The 15,395-nt window shown below is 52.6% G+C and overlaps 9 protein-coding genes across 9 annotated transcripts; 5 read left to right on the top strand and 4 right to left on the bottom strand.

The window, feature by feature from the left end:
* The first annotated feature begins 13 nt into the window (after positions 1–13).
* On the top strand, positions 14–1,490 carry BDV59DRAFT_180467 (twinfilin). The gene is made up of 4 exons (XM_073690067.1): positions 14–141; positions 191–864; positions 940–1,191; positions 1,241–1,490. Exons 1-4 carry the CDS (start codon positions 123–125, stop codon positions 1,355–1,357), a joined length of 1,062 nt encoding a protein of 353 aa, XP_073547082.1. The 5' UTR covers positions 14–122; the 3' UTR covers positions 1,358–1,490.
* Positions 1,491–1,498: 8 nt separating this feature from the next.
* Positions 1,499–1,918, bottom strand: BDV59DRAFT_180466 (PHF5 family protein). Its single transcript, XM_073690066.1, has one exon. The coding sequence runs from the start codon at positions 1,866–1,868 to the stop codon at positions 1,542–1,544; it is 327 nt and encodes a 108-aa protein (XP_073547081.1). The 5' UTR covers positions 1,869–1,918; the 3' UTR covers positions 1,499–1,541.
* A 202-nt stretch (positions 1,919–2,120) lies between these two features.
* Positions 2,121–3,183, top strand: BDV59DRAFT_202821 (pinin family protein; the record flags this gene model as incomplete). Its single annotated transcript, XM_073694134.1, has 4 exons — positions 2,121–2,131; positions 2,180–2,630; positions 2,693–2,761; positions 2,812–3,183. 4 exons carry the CDS (start codon positions 2,121–2,123, stop codon positions 3,181–3,183), a joined length of 903 nt encoding a protein of 300 aa, XP_073547080.1.
* Positions 3,184–3,546: 363 nt separating this feature from the next.
* BDV59DRAFT_208638 (alpha/beta fold hydrolase) lies at positions 3,547–5,057 on the top strand (the record flags this gene model as incomplete). The annotated part of the gene is made up of 7 exons (XM_073695241.1): positions 3,547–3,628; positions 3,697–3,749; positions 3,795–3,902; positions 3,953–4,062; positions 4,152–4,479; positions 4,549–4,600; positions 4,649–5,057. 7 exons carry the CDS (start codon positions 3,547–3,549, stop codon positions 4,924–4,926), a joined length of 1,011 nt encoding a protein of 336 aa, XP_073547079.1. The 3' UTR covers positions 4,927–5,057.
* Positions 5,058–6,243, bottom strand: BDV59DRAFT_55757 (uncharacterized protein). Its single transcript, XM_073696627.1, has one exon. It carries the CDS (start codon positions 6,163–6,165, stop codon positions 5,284–5,286), a length of 882 nt encoding a protein of 293 aa, XP_073547078.1. The 5' UTR covers positions 6,166–6,243; the 3' UTR covers positions 5,058–5,283.
* A 428-nt stretch (positions 6,244–6,671) lies between these two features.
* BDV59DRAFT_180462 (major facilitator superfamily domain-containing protein) lies at positions 6,672–8,491 on the bottom strand. Its single transcript, XM_073690065.1, has 4 exons — positions 8,350–8,491; positions 7,946–8,246; positions 7,529–7,902; positions 6,672–7,472 (listed from the first exon to the last, which is right to left on the bottom strand). The coding sequence occupies exons 2-4, from the start codon at positions 8,122–8,124 to the stop codon at positions 6,721–6,723; spliced, it is 1,305 nt and encodes a 434-aa protein (XP_073547077.1). The 5' UTR covers positions 8,125–8,246; positions 8,350–8,491; the 3' UTR covers positions 6,672–6,720.
* Positions 8,492–10,068: 1,577 nt separating this feature from the next.
* Positions 10,069–12,066, top strand: BDV59DRAFT_193826 (FAD binding domain-containing protein; the record flags this gene model as incomplete). Its single annotated transcript, XM_073692295.1, has 3 exons — positions 10,069–10,252; positions 10,319–10,471; positions 10,529–12,066. The coding sequence occupies 3 exons, from the start codon at positions 10,069–10,071 to the stop codon at positions 12,064–12,066; spliced, it is 1,875 nt and encodes a 624-aa protein (XP_073547076.1).
* A 595-nt stretch (positions 12,067–12,661) lies between these two features.
* BDV59DRAFT_208631 (urate oxidase) lies at positions 12,662–13,689 on the top strand (the record flags this gene model as incomplete). Its single annotated transcript, XM_073695240.1, has 3 exons — positions 12,662–12,798; positions 12,860–13,503; positions 13,568–13,689. 3 exons carry the CDS (start codon positions 12,662–12,664, stop codon positions 13,687–13,689), a joined length of 903 nt encoding a protein of 300 aa, XP_073547075.1.
* Positions 13,690–14,251: 562 nt separating this feature from the next.
* Positions 14,252–14,842, bottom strand: BDV59DRAFT_202815 (uncharacterized protein; the record flags this gene model as incomplete). The annotated part of the gene is made up of 1 exon (XM_073694133.1): positions 14,252–14,842. One exon carries the CDS (start codon positions 14,840–14,842, stop codon positions 14,252–14,254), a length of 591 nt encoding a protein of 196 aa, XP_073547074.1.
* Positions 14,843–15,395: the final 553 nt, after the last annotated feature.

Here is a 15,395-nt window from a genome sequence, read left to right as displayed (position 1 = left end):
ATGCATATGCATTACCTGCTGTAGTTACTTCGTACAGTAGTTAACTAGTACCGTAGGGTGACTAAGCCTCCCCCCCTAATAAGTTCACATCAACATCCCACCAACTCGCAACTCACGCCAACATGCAGTCCGGAATCTCAGGTATCGTTCCATCATCGCCCCGTCCACGGATCCCTCTCTAACGGTTCAGTCTCCTCCGACCTCCACGATGCCTTCAACGCCTTCTCCTCCGATCAATCGCTCTTCTGTCTACCCGTCACCATCACCGCCGAGAGTCTGACGCCTCTCCCCTCCATCGGCTTCGTCGCCCCGAACGCCTTCTACCCCTCGCTGGCCCAGCTCTCCACCGTGCTGCAGCCCAAAACCCCCATCTACCTGCTCCTGCGCCGCCCCGCCGACTCCAGCCCTGGCTCTGGCTCGTCCACCCTCGTCGCCCTCACCTACATCCCCTCCAATGCCGCCGTCCGCGCCAAGACCCTCTTCGCCTCGACGCGCTCGACCCTCGTGCGCGAGCTCGGCACCGAAAAGTTCGCCACTACCATCTTCGCCACAGAGGAGGATGAGGTGCTGACCGAGGACGCCTGGCGCGAACGCGAGGCCGAGACGAACGGCGCCCAGCGCGAGGAGCTGATGGGCGAGAAGGAGCGCGAGCTCGAGGCTGTCCGTCGCGCCGAGGAAGAAGCCCGCAGCGGGACCCCGGGCCGTGACATTGGCATCGGAGGCTCATTCCGTCGCGGTGGTGGCGGCGCTGGCGGCGGAGGGTTCGGCCCCAGCACCGGGTCGGGCATGCATGTGTCGATGCCCGTGGAGGAGGCGGCCCAGACGGCGCTGAGCGAGCTGCAGGAGGGCGCGTTGGTACAGTTGGTATGCTTGTCCTATTCAGGGAGGGGGGAAGGAGATGTTGGTAGTATTGCATCGAGCTAACGTATGTACATACAGGCCATTGATATCCCCCGGGAGACGCTCACGCTTGCGGCGGCCGAGTCCGGCGTCGAGCCGTCCGCCGTCCAGGACCACATCTCGGGCGCCTCGCCCCGCTACACCTTCTACCACTATCCCGGGTCGGAGGCGGTCATCTTCGTGTACACGTGTCCGTCTGGGTCATCGATCAAGGAGCGTATGCTGTATGCGAGCTCCCGCATGTCGGCCCTCGAGCTGGCTCAGGGGCAGGGCGTCAAGGTGTCCAAGAAGGTAGGTCCGATATGTCCGATGAGGGGGGAAGGCCGCTAACGATGCGTAGATTGAGGCGTCAGCGCCGGACGAGATCTCCGCCGACAGACTGCACGAGGAGGTGCATCCGCCCCAGGACAACGGTCTGCGTCGTGGATTCGCCAAGCCCCGTCGACCGGGACGGTAGATGATGGTGAGAAGGAGGAGGAGCAGTCGGTCTGATTAGAAATGCATCGCTGTAGTTCCAGTTCCCGTTCCAACATTCCAGTCCCATATCCTTCCCTCCCATATTGTCAGGCCTGCTCCCACCCCACAACCAACACCCACCCCCCGCGTACAGCGTCCTCCCTGCCGGCGTGACAGACCGGCCATCAATGATTTCGAAAACTCTTCTTCTGGTAGAACAGATCTGTTCGCGAACTGCCCAGGTTGATGATTTTCGGACACCCGTCGCGGTCCTTCTCCAGCCGCGTACACTCGAAACAGTAGAAGGCGTCGCTGATGCCCTCGCCACCGCACACGACGCATTTGTTCTGGTAGTTACCGAACGAGCACTCGTCGCAGATGCGCACCAGCGTCGTGGGACGCACGTAGGAATCGCACACGGGGCATTTGCCGTCGCATTTGTCGCAGAGACGGCCGATGGAGATGCCGGGTTGTTTGCGACACATGACGAGATCGGGGTGATGGCGAGACATGACGAAGAGGGGTAAGTCGGGATGAAGTAGAGTGGTGAGGAGAGAGGATTGTGGGAAGAGAAGAAGAAGAAGAAGAAGAAGAGAAGCGGCGGCAAAGAAGCTCGAGATTCCGCCTCACGTGGTCTGTGCATCTCCGCCCGCCGAACAGAAAACATTCGGTACGCTGTACAGCTTCGCGTCACGCCCCCTCCCACTTCTCCTCCATTTGATATCTGTGTCTATCTATCTCGAACGCTGTCGATTACACGCACAATGGCAGACGGGTACGCCACATCTTCACCCCTCCCAGCACCCTCCGCTAACCGCTACAGATCCCTCGCATCCGCCGTCGCAATCCCCGATCAACCATCGCCAGACGCCTCCAAGCGACGGAACTCCTCCATTACAGATCACCCAGAGCCCGACAGCAAACGCCGCCGTCTCAGCTCCCCGAAGGCCCCCCGCAACACCGACCCAGATCCGGCGCAATCCCCGGACCGCAAACGCTCCGTCGACGCCGACGCGGCCGCGGACCGGCCCAGTCGTCCGGCAGGCGGTCGCGACGAGGAACGCAAACGCGGTCGTCGCCTATTCGGCGCTCTTCTCGGGACGCTGTCGCAGAGCTCGAGCTCGGCAGCGCAGAAGCGACGGGCCGACATCGAGCGACGACAGCAGGACAAATTGAAGCTGCAGGATGAGGAGTACGGCGAGTTGACGCGGAAGCGGCGTGAGGAGCGCGCCGCCGTCCGCAGGAAGGCCCAGAGGGCTTACGATGAGGAATCCGTATGCCATCCGCGACTACGATCCGTGCTGTTTGCTGGGACCGCGACTGACCGGCAGTCTAGATGCGCACGCGACATGCAAATTTACTAGCAATGGCCCGCTTCCTCAAGACGAAATCAGAGCCCGTATTGGTACGTCGGTTACTGTTGGCCTCTCCGCGAGCGTGCTAACCCTTGTCCAGTACTACAAACCATGGCAGCTCCGTCCGGGAGACGAAGACACCATCCGTGACCAGATCGACCAAGCTGAAGCGACGATTGCCCGCGAAGCCGCCGAGTTCGAAACGCGATACCCACCGCAGGACCCTGAGAAGCAGCCTGACGAGACGGCGCCTGCCACGGAAACCCCGGGTGCTACTGCTGCTCCTGCTGCTTCGGACACGGTGGGTGCTGACACTAACCTAAATGACAGAGGCCAAGAAGCCCGGACTGATGATGCGCCTACTAACGAGAGCCATGATGCGGTCGTCGCCCCTGACCCGACAGATGAGCACCGCGCGGATGACGATGGCGGCGAGGTGGTGGAGGATCAGGAGGACACGGTGGAATATTGATACCAACGTAGGGAGGGCTTTTTGGCTGTTCTTGCAAACGCGGATTGATTAGTGATGGTGAGGAGAAGCTGCCTGCATTAACGAGGGCCGAGGCTCGGAGCACCACCATCACCCTGCAAGTTTTATAGATACCATGTTTGACGTCGATTAAATCCAGCTGTCCGCCGTAAACACCCTGCTTTTGTTCGCTCCGTACTTTTGGCCTTGCTCGCTCTTGGGCACGAAGGTGAGCGCGCAGTTGACGTCGGTTTCACGTGATGCGGCCTAATTGTATAAACGCAGACGGACTCGCCTGATCGACTTTCGCAACCTCTAGAGCACCAACCATCCTAGACACATAATCTTCCACCTCCGGGCTTCACCATGTCCGGCGTCGATAAGATCAACGTACGCGGCGATCCCAGAGTTGAACGCCGCTCTGCCCGCGTCAATGGCAAGACCTACAGTATGCGGGACCTCGGCTGGCTGCCAGCCAGCTATATCCAACTCTGTCTACCAGATCTAATCGATCAGGCTACCTGTACAGCGTCCCCGAATCGGGAAAATACACTGCCACCATCTTTCTGGTACGTCCCCAGTCCGACCAACATGGTACCCTACTGACGCCCCAGATCCACGGCTTCCCCGACCTCTCCATGGCATGGCGGTACCAAATTCCCATGCTGAGGAACAAGGGCCTCCGCGTTGTCGCTCCTGACTGTCTGGGATATGGACAGACCGTACGTGCACCCGGCTGGCGCATCGATCTCTCCCCACTCACCACCGCCAGGACGCCCCGTACGCCGTCGAACCGTATTCCAACAAAAGCTGCGCCGACGACATCAAGGAACTGGCCGCGCAGCTCGGCGCGCCGAAGATCATCGTCGGCGGCCACGACTGGTACGTCTGCATCATCGGCACCGTCTAACTAACCCCCCCCCCCCCCCCCCCCCCTCTCTCACCCGTAGCGCTGACGGTACACCACGCAGGGGCGCATTTCTCGCCTACCGCATCGCCCTCTGGCATCCCGACCTCGTCACCCACGTCTTCACCGTGTGCGTGCCCTACGCCGCCCCGATCAAGACCTACATGCCCATCGAGCAGATGGTCGCCACCATTACCCCGCACTTCGGCTACCAGGTGCAATTCGTGCGCGGGGAGCTGGAGAAACTCCGCTCCAAGGACGAGATGAAGCTGTTCCTGTCGACGTTGTACGGCGGCCGCACAGGATCCGGCGAGGTTGCCTTCAGCGTGCACGACGGCGTGCTCCTGGATAAGATGTTCCAGGTGCGACCGTCACGGTTGTTGACCGACGAGGTAGGTTGCTTTCTTCCTTCGTCGGCTGGCACTGGCGAGTTGGTATCGCGCAGGAGACTAACAGGCTAGGAACTCGACTACTACGCGGAAGAATTCGCGCGCAACGGTCTTCACGGCCCCTGTACGTATTATTCCCTCTGCGGCGTGCGCCGGCGCTAACGCTGTCAAGTCAACTGGTATCGCACCCGTGAGGTCAATTTCCACGATGAGCTCCCCATCCTGGACCGTCGAATCTCCTGCCCTGTCTTGTTCATTCAGGCCCTCCGTGATGCGGCCCTTCCGCCGCATCTGGGCAAGGGAATGATGAAGGCTATCCCTCATCTGGCCTTTAAGCAGGTCGATACGGCGCATTGGGCACTCTGGGAGAAGCCCCAGCAGGTGAATGAGATTCTGGCCTGGTGGTTGGACGATGTGGTGTTTAAGGATCCGCGGGATTTGAAGTTGTAAGTAGATCCTGTATGAGTGCTTTAAATGGACATAGGGTGGTAGTTATGGAAGAAGGTATACATGAATTATTGGGAAACTTTCGACTGTTTCACATATTAAACGGTTTAGTGCCCCCAACTCCGATTGCTGTACCTAAGTATGCCATATCCTTGTTAGCCAATCGCCCTTGAACCCAATATAACTCCTGCAAATTGGCGTTATCAGAATAACTGCTACAACCGGCTCCGCAACGCCATTGCTTTTACTTCCTAACCCCAGTGTACGAGTACTCCAGGGCCACAGCACAATGCACTGATTCGCGAGAAAGAAGACTTGCTCAGTGATATCGTGGCCCAACAAGCTCTCGGCCAAAGACCCTCAGTTGCCCCAATCCAAATCCGAAAGGCGATATCGCTCACATGAGAGATAGAATTGGACCTGACCCAATACGTACTCCGACGCTAGGGACTGCAGCAATGGATCATCCTCGAATATCCGCCAGATAAGACTCCTCCGGCGCAAGATGCTGTTACACAGTGTTTGCAGTGTCTGCCTGACCGATATTCCATCGACCCGCGATTTCTGGTAGACAAAAGTATCCGATTCAGTGCCCACAATAGACTCCTTATAGAATGAGAAGAGATCATTGATTTCATCCGTGATGTCGAGCAATTCGGGAACTCCTTGCAGCAGGAGCTTCATACGCTGCATGCTGTATAGCTCTCCCGGCAAGAGAAAGAAGACGTACGCCTCCGAACTGCCGTTCATGTTGCGGAAATATTTCGGAAACGAGGGCGAAGCCTTCGCTGTGAAGGAAGCCGAGCGATCGTATTCGATCTCCAGGCTGGAGAGCGAGTTGATGACGCTGACGAACAGCTTGTTTGCGCACGGGGTGGAAAACTCGCGGTCAAACCCCTCCATGACCGTGGCCAATAGGTCGAATATTTCGGGTTGGTCTCTATTAGGCTGCAACAGTCGCTGCCGAAATCGGGCAATGTCCGGGACCATTGCCGGGCCCACGTCGTCTAGCACCAGATATAAAGCCGTATAGAGCCCAATCAGGAATTTCGCGCGGTCACTATGCAGCGGATAGAAGTAGTTGGCCACCAGAGCTCCAACCTTGGAGACAGCATAGGCCAACGAGTGGCCTGGAGTAACAGGTCCAACACGAGAATAGATCGTCTCGGCGAGGCCTGAAGATGGCTTTTGCTTGTCAAGAGGGCTGACGTGCACTTTTTCCAGGAATTCCCCAAGCAGCATCTGGATTTGCGGCTTAGTGATTTCCTCAGCAGGAGAAGCAGGAGAATCTACCCCGGAAGAGGTGTGAAGAAGCTTGACAGGTTGTGGTGCATACATGCTTCTGCCTTTTTTGATATCGTTGCATGCTCCGTCTACGAGCGTGGATGGGGAAGTGTTGGCCATCATGAAAGGAGGTTGTATCAATAGTTTCTTTCACGATTGGAGCTTTCTCTGGCTAAAATATGAATTCCTTGATATACTGGGCGGAAGCGACGGAACAGGGTAGCCTGTCCCTCCTGGTGAAAACCTGCTTAAGACTTTCATAACAAGAGCGGTTCGGAATTACCCTAATATGTAAGGTGACCAATGCAACAGATCTGGACCAAAGGGCTCGACTCTATTCAACTACGTCCAACTCTAAATGTATGTAGGCGTCGGAGCGCGCGAAACTTTTATGTAGGTTATATCCTGATAAGCGATCAGTGTATTATTTTGCCACATTATCAACTTTTACACGTTTCATCATGGCATAGTGCTGCAGCACCTTCTCCTGGACACACTGCATCCTGCATGCAGCTACAGTCTGGCAAGTGGCTTCCACTGCCCCTGGACATTCCGACTCATCATCATGGCAACGCCGCCCGCAATGGACATCACGCCTCCAAACACCCACATTGCATTGAATCCTCTGTCGCCGAGGATGGAGCCAGCCGACGGAGTCCCAATTAGGTTGCCGATGGCCATGACCGCATAGCCCATCCCCATTCGCGTCCCGATAAGACCCCTGTCAGGAGAAAGCTTCACAAAACATGTAGGTGGCAAGGAAACAAACGCCCCCGAAAAGAAACCATAAAACAATGCAATGATGATGATCCCGGCCAGACTTGACAGGTTGATCAGCGCAAACATGAGACCACCGCAGATGATGGTGCATGCCGAAATGATGTTGAAGGGGCCGATCCGATTCGCGAAGAAGTTCGGGAACACACGACCAAACACGGAGCCGGTGGTGATGATCGAAAGGAGATAAAACGCAAGCTCTCCCGAGGCAATATCCTGCTGGATCGAAAAGTACTGGATGTAGAAGAAGGGTATGTTAAGCGACACGAAGGTCAGTGTGCCTCCTAGCACGAACCAGATGTAGGCCGGTTCAGCGAATGCCGACAGGTCGATCAGCTTCCTCTTGCTGGCAGGGGCCACTCGGATCCGGAACACAAGCAATGGTATGAATAGCGTGACGAATATGATGAGTCCAATGGCTCTCGTCGTCCAGCCAAATCCAATTCGATCGCATAGTCTATGGAAAACTATCGGATATAGTATGCCCCCTGCACAGATGCCATTTGTTAGCTTATCGAGTATATCGTCGTCTGCGGTGACTCACCGAGTCCACTTCCGGCAGCTGCTATGCCGTTCGCGAGGGCTAGCTTCGTGCTGAAGTACGTGGAAAGGACAGCGACCCCAGGTATGAAAATGAGGCCGACACCAATGCCGATGCAGAAGCCCTGAGCCAGAAGAGCTTGATAGTACTCATGACTGATACTGATCATCATCTGGCCAAAGACTATCAAGAATGATCCGCTGCCCAGTAACGTGTAAAAGTAACCTGCATCATATAGAGGACCTGTTGCTAGACCGACGATCAACAATAGGGAAGACTGGACGGAGCCTATCCAGGAGATGTTGGATGAAGTTGAGACAAAAAGAGCGCCGGTCTCGTAGTACGTTTGGTATGCGCCAAAGGTATTCAGAATTCCCCTAGAATCGTTATATGATGTACTATCTCTGGGTATCCACTTACCATGTGTTGAAAAATATAAAGAAAGTTCCAAACACTTGGAGCCAAGCTTTCAACCCACCATTCGGAATTGTAGATGCATCATTGGCAGACGCCTTGGCTTTCTGGGCTTGGAAATCATGTTTCTCGTTTCTTTCCGGTTCAGGATGACCCCGAGTGGCAGAGTCCCCGTTATCGGACATCACGTTGTTGTCAGTGTAATTGCTTGTTCTCGCATTGATTGAAACAGAGGATCCAGTAGGAATATATAATAGAATAGCGCGTATAAATGTAGCCGTTGGGCGTACGTAAAGAATCGACCTAGCTGCCAAATACGCGGCGTTAACCTGACAAGAACATATGGAGCGGTCCGCTCCGCTTTCAACCCCTTGGGAAAGATGTCAGATTCATAGGAGAATTGCATATACAGTGTACGCCTAGTTAAGATAGTGCTGTGTCCTTGCCTGCCCTAGGAAATATCAGACAAGTGAGAAGTGCAACTTCTAGCGGCGAGCACCGAGGAATCCTTCAAGAAGCTGTGCCGCGTCATGCATGGCTGACAGATCGACAGTCCAGTCAGTATACGAGCATCATGATGTTGATGGTAGTTCCTCATTTGACGATAAGATTAGCTATCTTGGCCCCGATCTTGCACTAGTAGTCTGTGTAGTGTAATCGGCATCCTTATCCGCGTGGTATATGCGGTGGGTTCCGATGGGGGCGAGTAGGCGGAGCTCCCCGCTAGTAGTACGTGCTCTGTAGGGCGTTGGATATATTAACGTTTGCGGCAACCTCCGAGATCTGCATATAAAGAGCGAATTATGGCACTATTTTGCGACCCCCAATCGCGAATGACTCTCCCATCTGAAGGAATGGTCTGGCCGTCTCGGGACCGCCACCTGCATGTCATCGTAGTGGTACTCAGATCAGATGGTCACGGAGAGATCACGGATTATGACCGACAGCAATGAATGGCTCTTCAATCAGATAATATTCAAAGTTTAGTAGAAATTTATACGATGCGCCTTTCAAAGTGCCATAGCCGACTTCCTCGTTTATGGATGGAAACTACTTTACTACTCTGGTTCTCTTTTCCGAACATCATATTCCCTCCCCTGATCTATGTATTGGAATCATCTGCTCCTAATATACAGATATCAATGCCTCCCATTCTCATATGCTCCACTTTCTTGAGCGGTACGGACCGCCTGGGCCTCGACGCCTTAACTGCAGATCGAATTAAGTCTTGGAGACATAAACGCTTATGTGCAGCCCCACCATTCCTCAGCAGGCTTAGCAAACTTAGCATAGTGGATCAAGTAGGCTTATACGGCCCTTCATCCGAGCTCTTTACGGCTAAGTTTTAACAGGGTGCAAAATACGTAGAGTATATTCAATGCCCTACTGCTCTGTTGGGCCGGGGTCCGAGAGTTAGTCGCTATTGCGAGATGGTCACATCCACACATTCTTCAGACAGATCTTCCTTCCTTCTAGACCATCGTGGACTAGCAAATACGACAGATGTGCCATTCGCTACTAAGCGATCATATACTTTTATCAAGCAGGGTATCATATTAAGGGAATACTGTGTCGTATTTGAAGTAATAAGCACTACTGTGACTTGCGCATCGAGGGTCCCTGCATGTTTCATAGACATAGCCGAGCATGAGATGGCTAACCGCCACATGTATAGACATCCATGATCTCCTAAGGTAATGGCTACTTTCATCACAGGACGGTATGCAATGTTTCAATCGTTGCAGGCCACAAAGATATACCCGTTATGACTTGCATCTGCATGTCTTTCAAAAAGCAAGACTTACCTGCCGAGTGCTTCTCCAAAATCCTGTCATAAGCAAACATCGCACCTCGTACAAACTAGTCATGGGCATCATCACGCCAGTGAATCCTTCCTGGACCAACACGAGGCATTTCGGCTAGAATGGTCACCAACATGTCTGTGGGTCGGAGGAGGTACATTCGTAAAGGCGCTCTGGTCCGAGAGGAAGGCTTGTAGTGTGAGACCTGTATAAAGAGCCTGTTGAGAGTGCTGTTGAAGGCAATATTCTGAACACTGTATAAGGACTGCTCTGTCATTCTTTTCCTGAAACGTGCGTTAGCAATAGCCTTTCCCCCAGAATTTCACCATGACTATCAGAACTCTGCCCATGCTTGCCCCGGCGGGAACCTTCCAAACCCGACGCACAGATGTTCTCATCGTTGGTGCTGGGCCAGCCGGGTGCATGGCAGCAGCTACCCTACTGCGGTATGACATGAACTTTTGTCTAATTGACAAGCGTCCGACAAGGACCCAAACGGGCCACGCAAGTGGTATGCAAAAAGAATCGTACCTGGCAGTATGGAAGCTCAGTTGCTAATCTTCTCTCATCTACCCAGCTTTCCAACCCCGGACGCAGGAGATCCTTCAAACAATGGATCTACTCCACACCCTGGACGGCAAGGGACACAGGTTGACCGAAACCTCTTTCTGGAACAGGGCTAATGTGGGAAATCTGGTCCGAACCTATGTCGGTTCCGAGGTCGTACATCGTGAGTGGCTAGATTCTTGTCTCAGATCATAGCTAACATCCAACGTGACGGTTTAAGCTACCCCTTACCAGTACCTTTTCAACACGGATCAGGGCCTTACTGAGGATACCTATGAGGCCTTCCTGGCATCTAAAGGCCAAAAGGTTCATCGGTTTATGGAGCTGATCGACTATAAATACAACGTCGATGACCACCAATGGCCGCTGACTGCCTACATAAAGAACAATGCGACTGGGGGTGTAGAGGCATGGTTGACTAAGTACATTCTGGGAACCGACGGTGCTAGAAGTGCAACCCGCAAGGTGACCGGAATTCAGTCATCCTCTCAAGGCGGAGAAGATGTGTGGGCAGTCGCGGACGTGTATCTTGATACAAACTTTCCCGACTATCGACGTCGCTGTGCCATTCGCACCCCCCAGGGTGGTTGCATGCTTATTCCCCGTAAGGACGAGGGCCTTCGGATTTTCTTGCAAGTTGACGAGAAAAGTAAAGCTATGCTTAGCGGGGCCAAAGATCAAAAATCACACGTTGGCCTGAAGGAAAGTGGCGCGTACAAATTGACCCAGTTTGTCCAGTCGCACATCAACAATGTCATGCACCCCTACAAGGCGGACATCACTGAAATTGTGTGGATCAGTCAATACCATGTTACTCAACGTGTTGTCCAGCACTTCCACGATGAATACAGGCGCGTGTTCCTCCTCGGTGATGCATGCCACACCCACAGTCCCAAAGCTGGTCAAGGGATGAACGTCAGCATCTGTGATGCATACAACCTGACCTGGAAGCTGGCGCTTGTGCTCAAGGGACTTGCGAGCACTGATCTGCTTCACACTTACGAGATTGAGCGACTTCAAATCGCGCAGCAGCTGGTTGAATTCGATGCGCGATTTGCTCGTCAGTTCGGGCAGACCGAAGACGTCGACAGCCAGAACCTGCGCGAGACGTGGGAAGAAGGTCATGGGTTCACCAGCGGTTGTGGATATAAGTACCCGCCCAGCCTTCTTGTGGATCCAGCTCTCGGGACCCAGATTGACGATCATGCGGTGGAGCCACTAACGCCGGGAAAACGTCTGCTTCCCATTGATCTGGTACGACACATTGACGGCAACCATTATAATCTTGTGGATGTCATGCCGTCTAACGGCAGATTCCACCTTTTTGTCTTTGCGGGAAGGCAGCTCATGTCTCCAACGCTCCAAGCTCTTGGGGAGGCCTTGAACTCACATCGGTCCCCCCTCCACTTGTTCAACTCCCTCCCTCTGAGTTTCATGGAGCGTTTCCGGCATGAAGATATCAAGACCGATCCTATACCCAGAGTAAATAGGAATTACCTGATTGATGTATTTGTCATTCACACTTCAGATCATCTGGACATCATCCTGGAAGATCTCCCGGCACCTTTCTCCACCCACTGGTTGATGCGGGTATACAAAGATGCTGGCGGTTTAGGACACAAGTCCCTGGGTGTACCAGAGGAAAGTGGTGCATTGGCTGTGGTTAGGCCCGATGGATACATTGGCTTGGTCACCGCGTTAGACCGGCTAGACCAAGTCACTGCATACTTTGATGGCTTCATGTGCAAGCGTATATAATCTGCACTGGAGTACAGACCGCCAAATTGGCATAGGGTTGAAAGGAACAGTTTCTGGATTATTATTATTTTTTTTTTTAGTTACCTGTTGAAAAAATGGGGACGTTGAGTCCCGGAAAAAGCCTTCAGTAATGTTGAATTGCGAATAAATTGCGAACAGCTTGAATCCCGTCCAGGTACACATGCGGAGAACAGATACCACCTATATATGTAGCAAGATAAAAGAACTGCTACATGAATGATAACGAATTTTTTTGCATATTGCGATAATGTTGGGTAACAATGTAGGATTGCCGCGTATGCACCACATGGGATTCACGACCGTATCAATCTAACCTATCATGTATCAACGATGATCCTTTTTCAAGTAAGAGATAGCAGCGTCCCAGTCAATCAAATCAGACGGCATTCGGAGCCATCCGACGCCCAAACACCGGGCTTCGGGCTTATGCGTGTGAGAATATACCAGTTTGAAGGGTATAAATAGGACGAAGAGTCGCTTGTGTAGCTCATCACCTGGAACATCCATATACGACCCTACCACATCCAGAAACACATAATTAGTCTTCCAAAAGAAATAACCCGTCATCTACATAATGTACCACCTTGGAGATGCACGCTACGGCAAGGACAACGTCCGGGTATACAAGGTATCTCGTGACAAGACAACGGGCGTTCAAGATGTTTGTGAGATGACCGTTTGTGTGCTTCTGGAGGGAGACATAGACACCTCGTGAGTCCACATACTAAAATATATCAACATTAGGGAAACTAATATCATATGTAACTTCTAGCTACACCCGGGAAGATAACAGTGTCCTTGTGACGACGGACGCAATTAAGAACACCGTCTACATCGTCGCAAAGAAATGTCCTGCAACACCTCCGGAGCTATTCGGCTCCATTCTTGGCCAGCACTTTATCAAGGAATATGGCCATATCCATAAAGCCAACATCAACATTGATGCTGTCACCTGGTCCCGAATGACGGTGGACGGGAAGCCCCACCCGCACTCTTTCTTCGAGGACGGTTCCATGACGCGTAATGTCCAGGTGGATGTCGTGCGGGGTGGAGGCATTACGATCACCTCGGCCGCTAGCCTTAGTGTTCTGAAGAGCACTGGGTCCGAGTTCTGGGGTTATATCAAGGACGCGTACACGACCCTGCCAGAAACTAAGGACCGGGTTTTGAGCAGCAATGTAGACATCAAATGGACCTGGAGACCATTTTCCACGCCTCAGGAGGTTGAGGCACATTCCTCCTGCTTTGATGCCGGTTTTACCGCTGCAAGAGAGGCAACTTTTGGGGTCTTTGCAAAGGATAATAGCATGAGTGCGCAAGGTACTCTTTACAAGATGGCAGAGAGATTTTTGGATATCGTCCCATTTGCCGATAGCGTGGAGTATTCTTGGCCTAACAAACATTACATAGAGATCGGTAAGTGATTTCTCACTGCTATGACAAACGGTTGGTTGCTGACTGCTGACACCACGGGTCGCAGATCTTAGTTGGCATAAGGGACTTCAAAATACCGGCAAGGATGCGGAAGTATACTTGCCACAGTCGGCCCCGAACGGTCTGATCAAAGCCGCTCTTCATCGCAAGGTTGAAGCAAAACTCTAAGGAGTTAGGGGCAGCAAGGAATCAAATGGGAAATCTTGCCTTTATAGTAGTTAAGGTTGCCAGGATGCTTCTCTTCGAGCCTATTATACGGTCTTGTAACTGTTATTTTGATATTTTCCACTCCTTTTTATATGCTATCCCAAAAATGGAAAACACGACGATATATCCATATGTCGTAGATGAAGTCTGCGATTACTTCTATGGGTCTCATTTTCTGAATAGACTCGAGCTTCTGTGTACCGGCCAGCACCGACGAGAATCTCGCTATTCTGTCTGACAGTAAACAGAAGAGAGAAGTGATACACTTTCGGACTGAGCTTTATTATTACATGTTAGGCTGATATTCTATTATCGCTGATACGTCTATGACAAATGCTCTGCAATGTAAAAGAGGTCTAGCGCGCCAAAAGCTTGACGAAGCGGATTATATCAATTTGTTGACATGGAAACATCAGAAATTCAGTCCGTAATATTATATATCGCAACCGAGAGTCAGTATACCAGCTTTCCTTTCATCTTCCTCCTCGAAATTTTAAGTATCCCCACACTATACAGGATACGCTTAGAGAAAAGCGCCAGCTGCGAGGGCAACGGCAGCACCCAGCGGAGCAGCGGTGACCAGAGGTCTGTTGGGGCCAGCAGCGGCATCAGGAACCTCAGTTGCCTTGGGGGAGTTGAAAAGCGAAAGCCCACCGGTGACAGTGACCGGATTATAGAAAACTTCGTCGGTCGCAAAGCTCTTGGTGCTGCTCACAGTTGTGGAGATATCGCCAGAGGCGACACCTGCGGTGATGGTGCACTTGGCAGATTCGGAGCTGTGGGTGAACGAACATGCGACATCCTGAGTTGCGGTCGCAGTAGCACCGTAAACGTCGATTGGAATAGTCTGAGAGAAGCTGACCGTGGTTGGGCCAGCGATGACAGTGTAAGGTTGGTCAATACTGCACTCCGATTTGGCCGCCCCATCCATGCAGGCGACCTGGTATGTTGTTGCTTCGGCATTGATGCCCATCACGCTTCCCGCAAGGCTGGTGTAAGTTGAGACAGTGAGGTAGGGATTCTCGGCGAAAGCTTCGAAGATGCTGACAACAGTGGTGCTCTGTGCTGTAGCCAAGGCCCCGAGGGCTGGGACCAGAACAGATGAGAGGCGCATTTCGTATTGTAGCTCTTTCTTCAGCAGGTACTTAAAGACCGCGTAGTGCAATGTTCTTAGAAAGGATATGAAAATATGATGTCGCCAATACCAAGAAACCAAGGGACAACTCCGGCTTTAATGGTCTCATGGGGCAGGGCACGAACGATTTTGGACCCCATTCTTCCCTTTAAGCCGCAAACCTAGGTCCTCCAATATAGTCAAGTCAGCCTTAAGCTAAGCGTGCCAAGTACTGTACGAAATCTCGGCGGATTGGCCGTAGCAGAGGTCTCTTGAAAAAAAGTGGTCCTTAGTTGAACCCTGCGGATTTTTAGCGACTTGGCTTTCATCCCGCCGGGCCTATCAACCGACGCCATGTGAGTCATTCAGAGGCGAAGCATGTTGGGCTCGTTGGGCTAGTATTAGTACCTCGTATTTGCTCCGCAACGTGAGATCGATGCTTGTGGGTTTTTAAGCGAAGCGCTAAAGGTGCGCCTAACGCAAAAGGATAGAAAGAATCGTTGACCAGAGTCGGACGAGCAACCAAATAACATTTATTAGCACAAAACAGACT

The sequence above is a fragment of the Aspergillus ambiguus genome (genome assembly GCF_047715705.1).
Source record: "Aspergillus ambiguus strain CBS 117.58 unplaced genomic scaffold BDV59scaffold_20, whole genome shotgun sequence".
NCBI lineage: Eukaryota > Fungi > Ascomycota > Eurotiomycetes > Eurotiales > Aspergillaceae > Aspergillus > Aspergillus ambiguus.
This window is presented reverse-complemented; position numbering and strand designations above follow the sequence as displayed.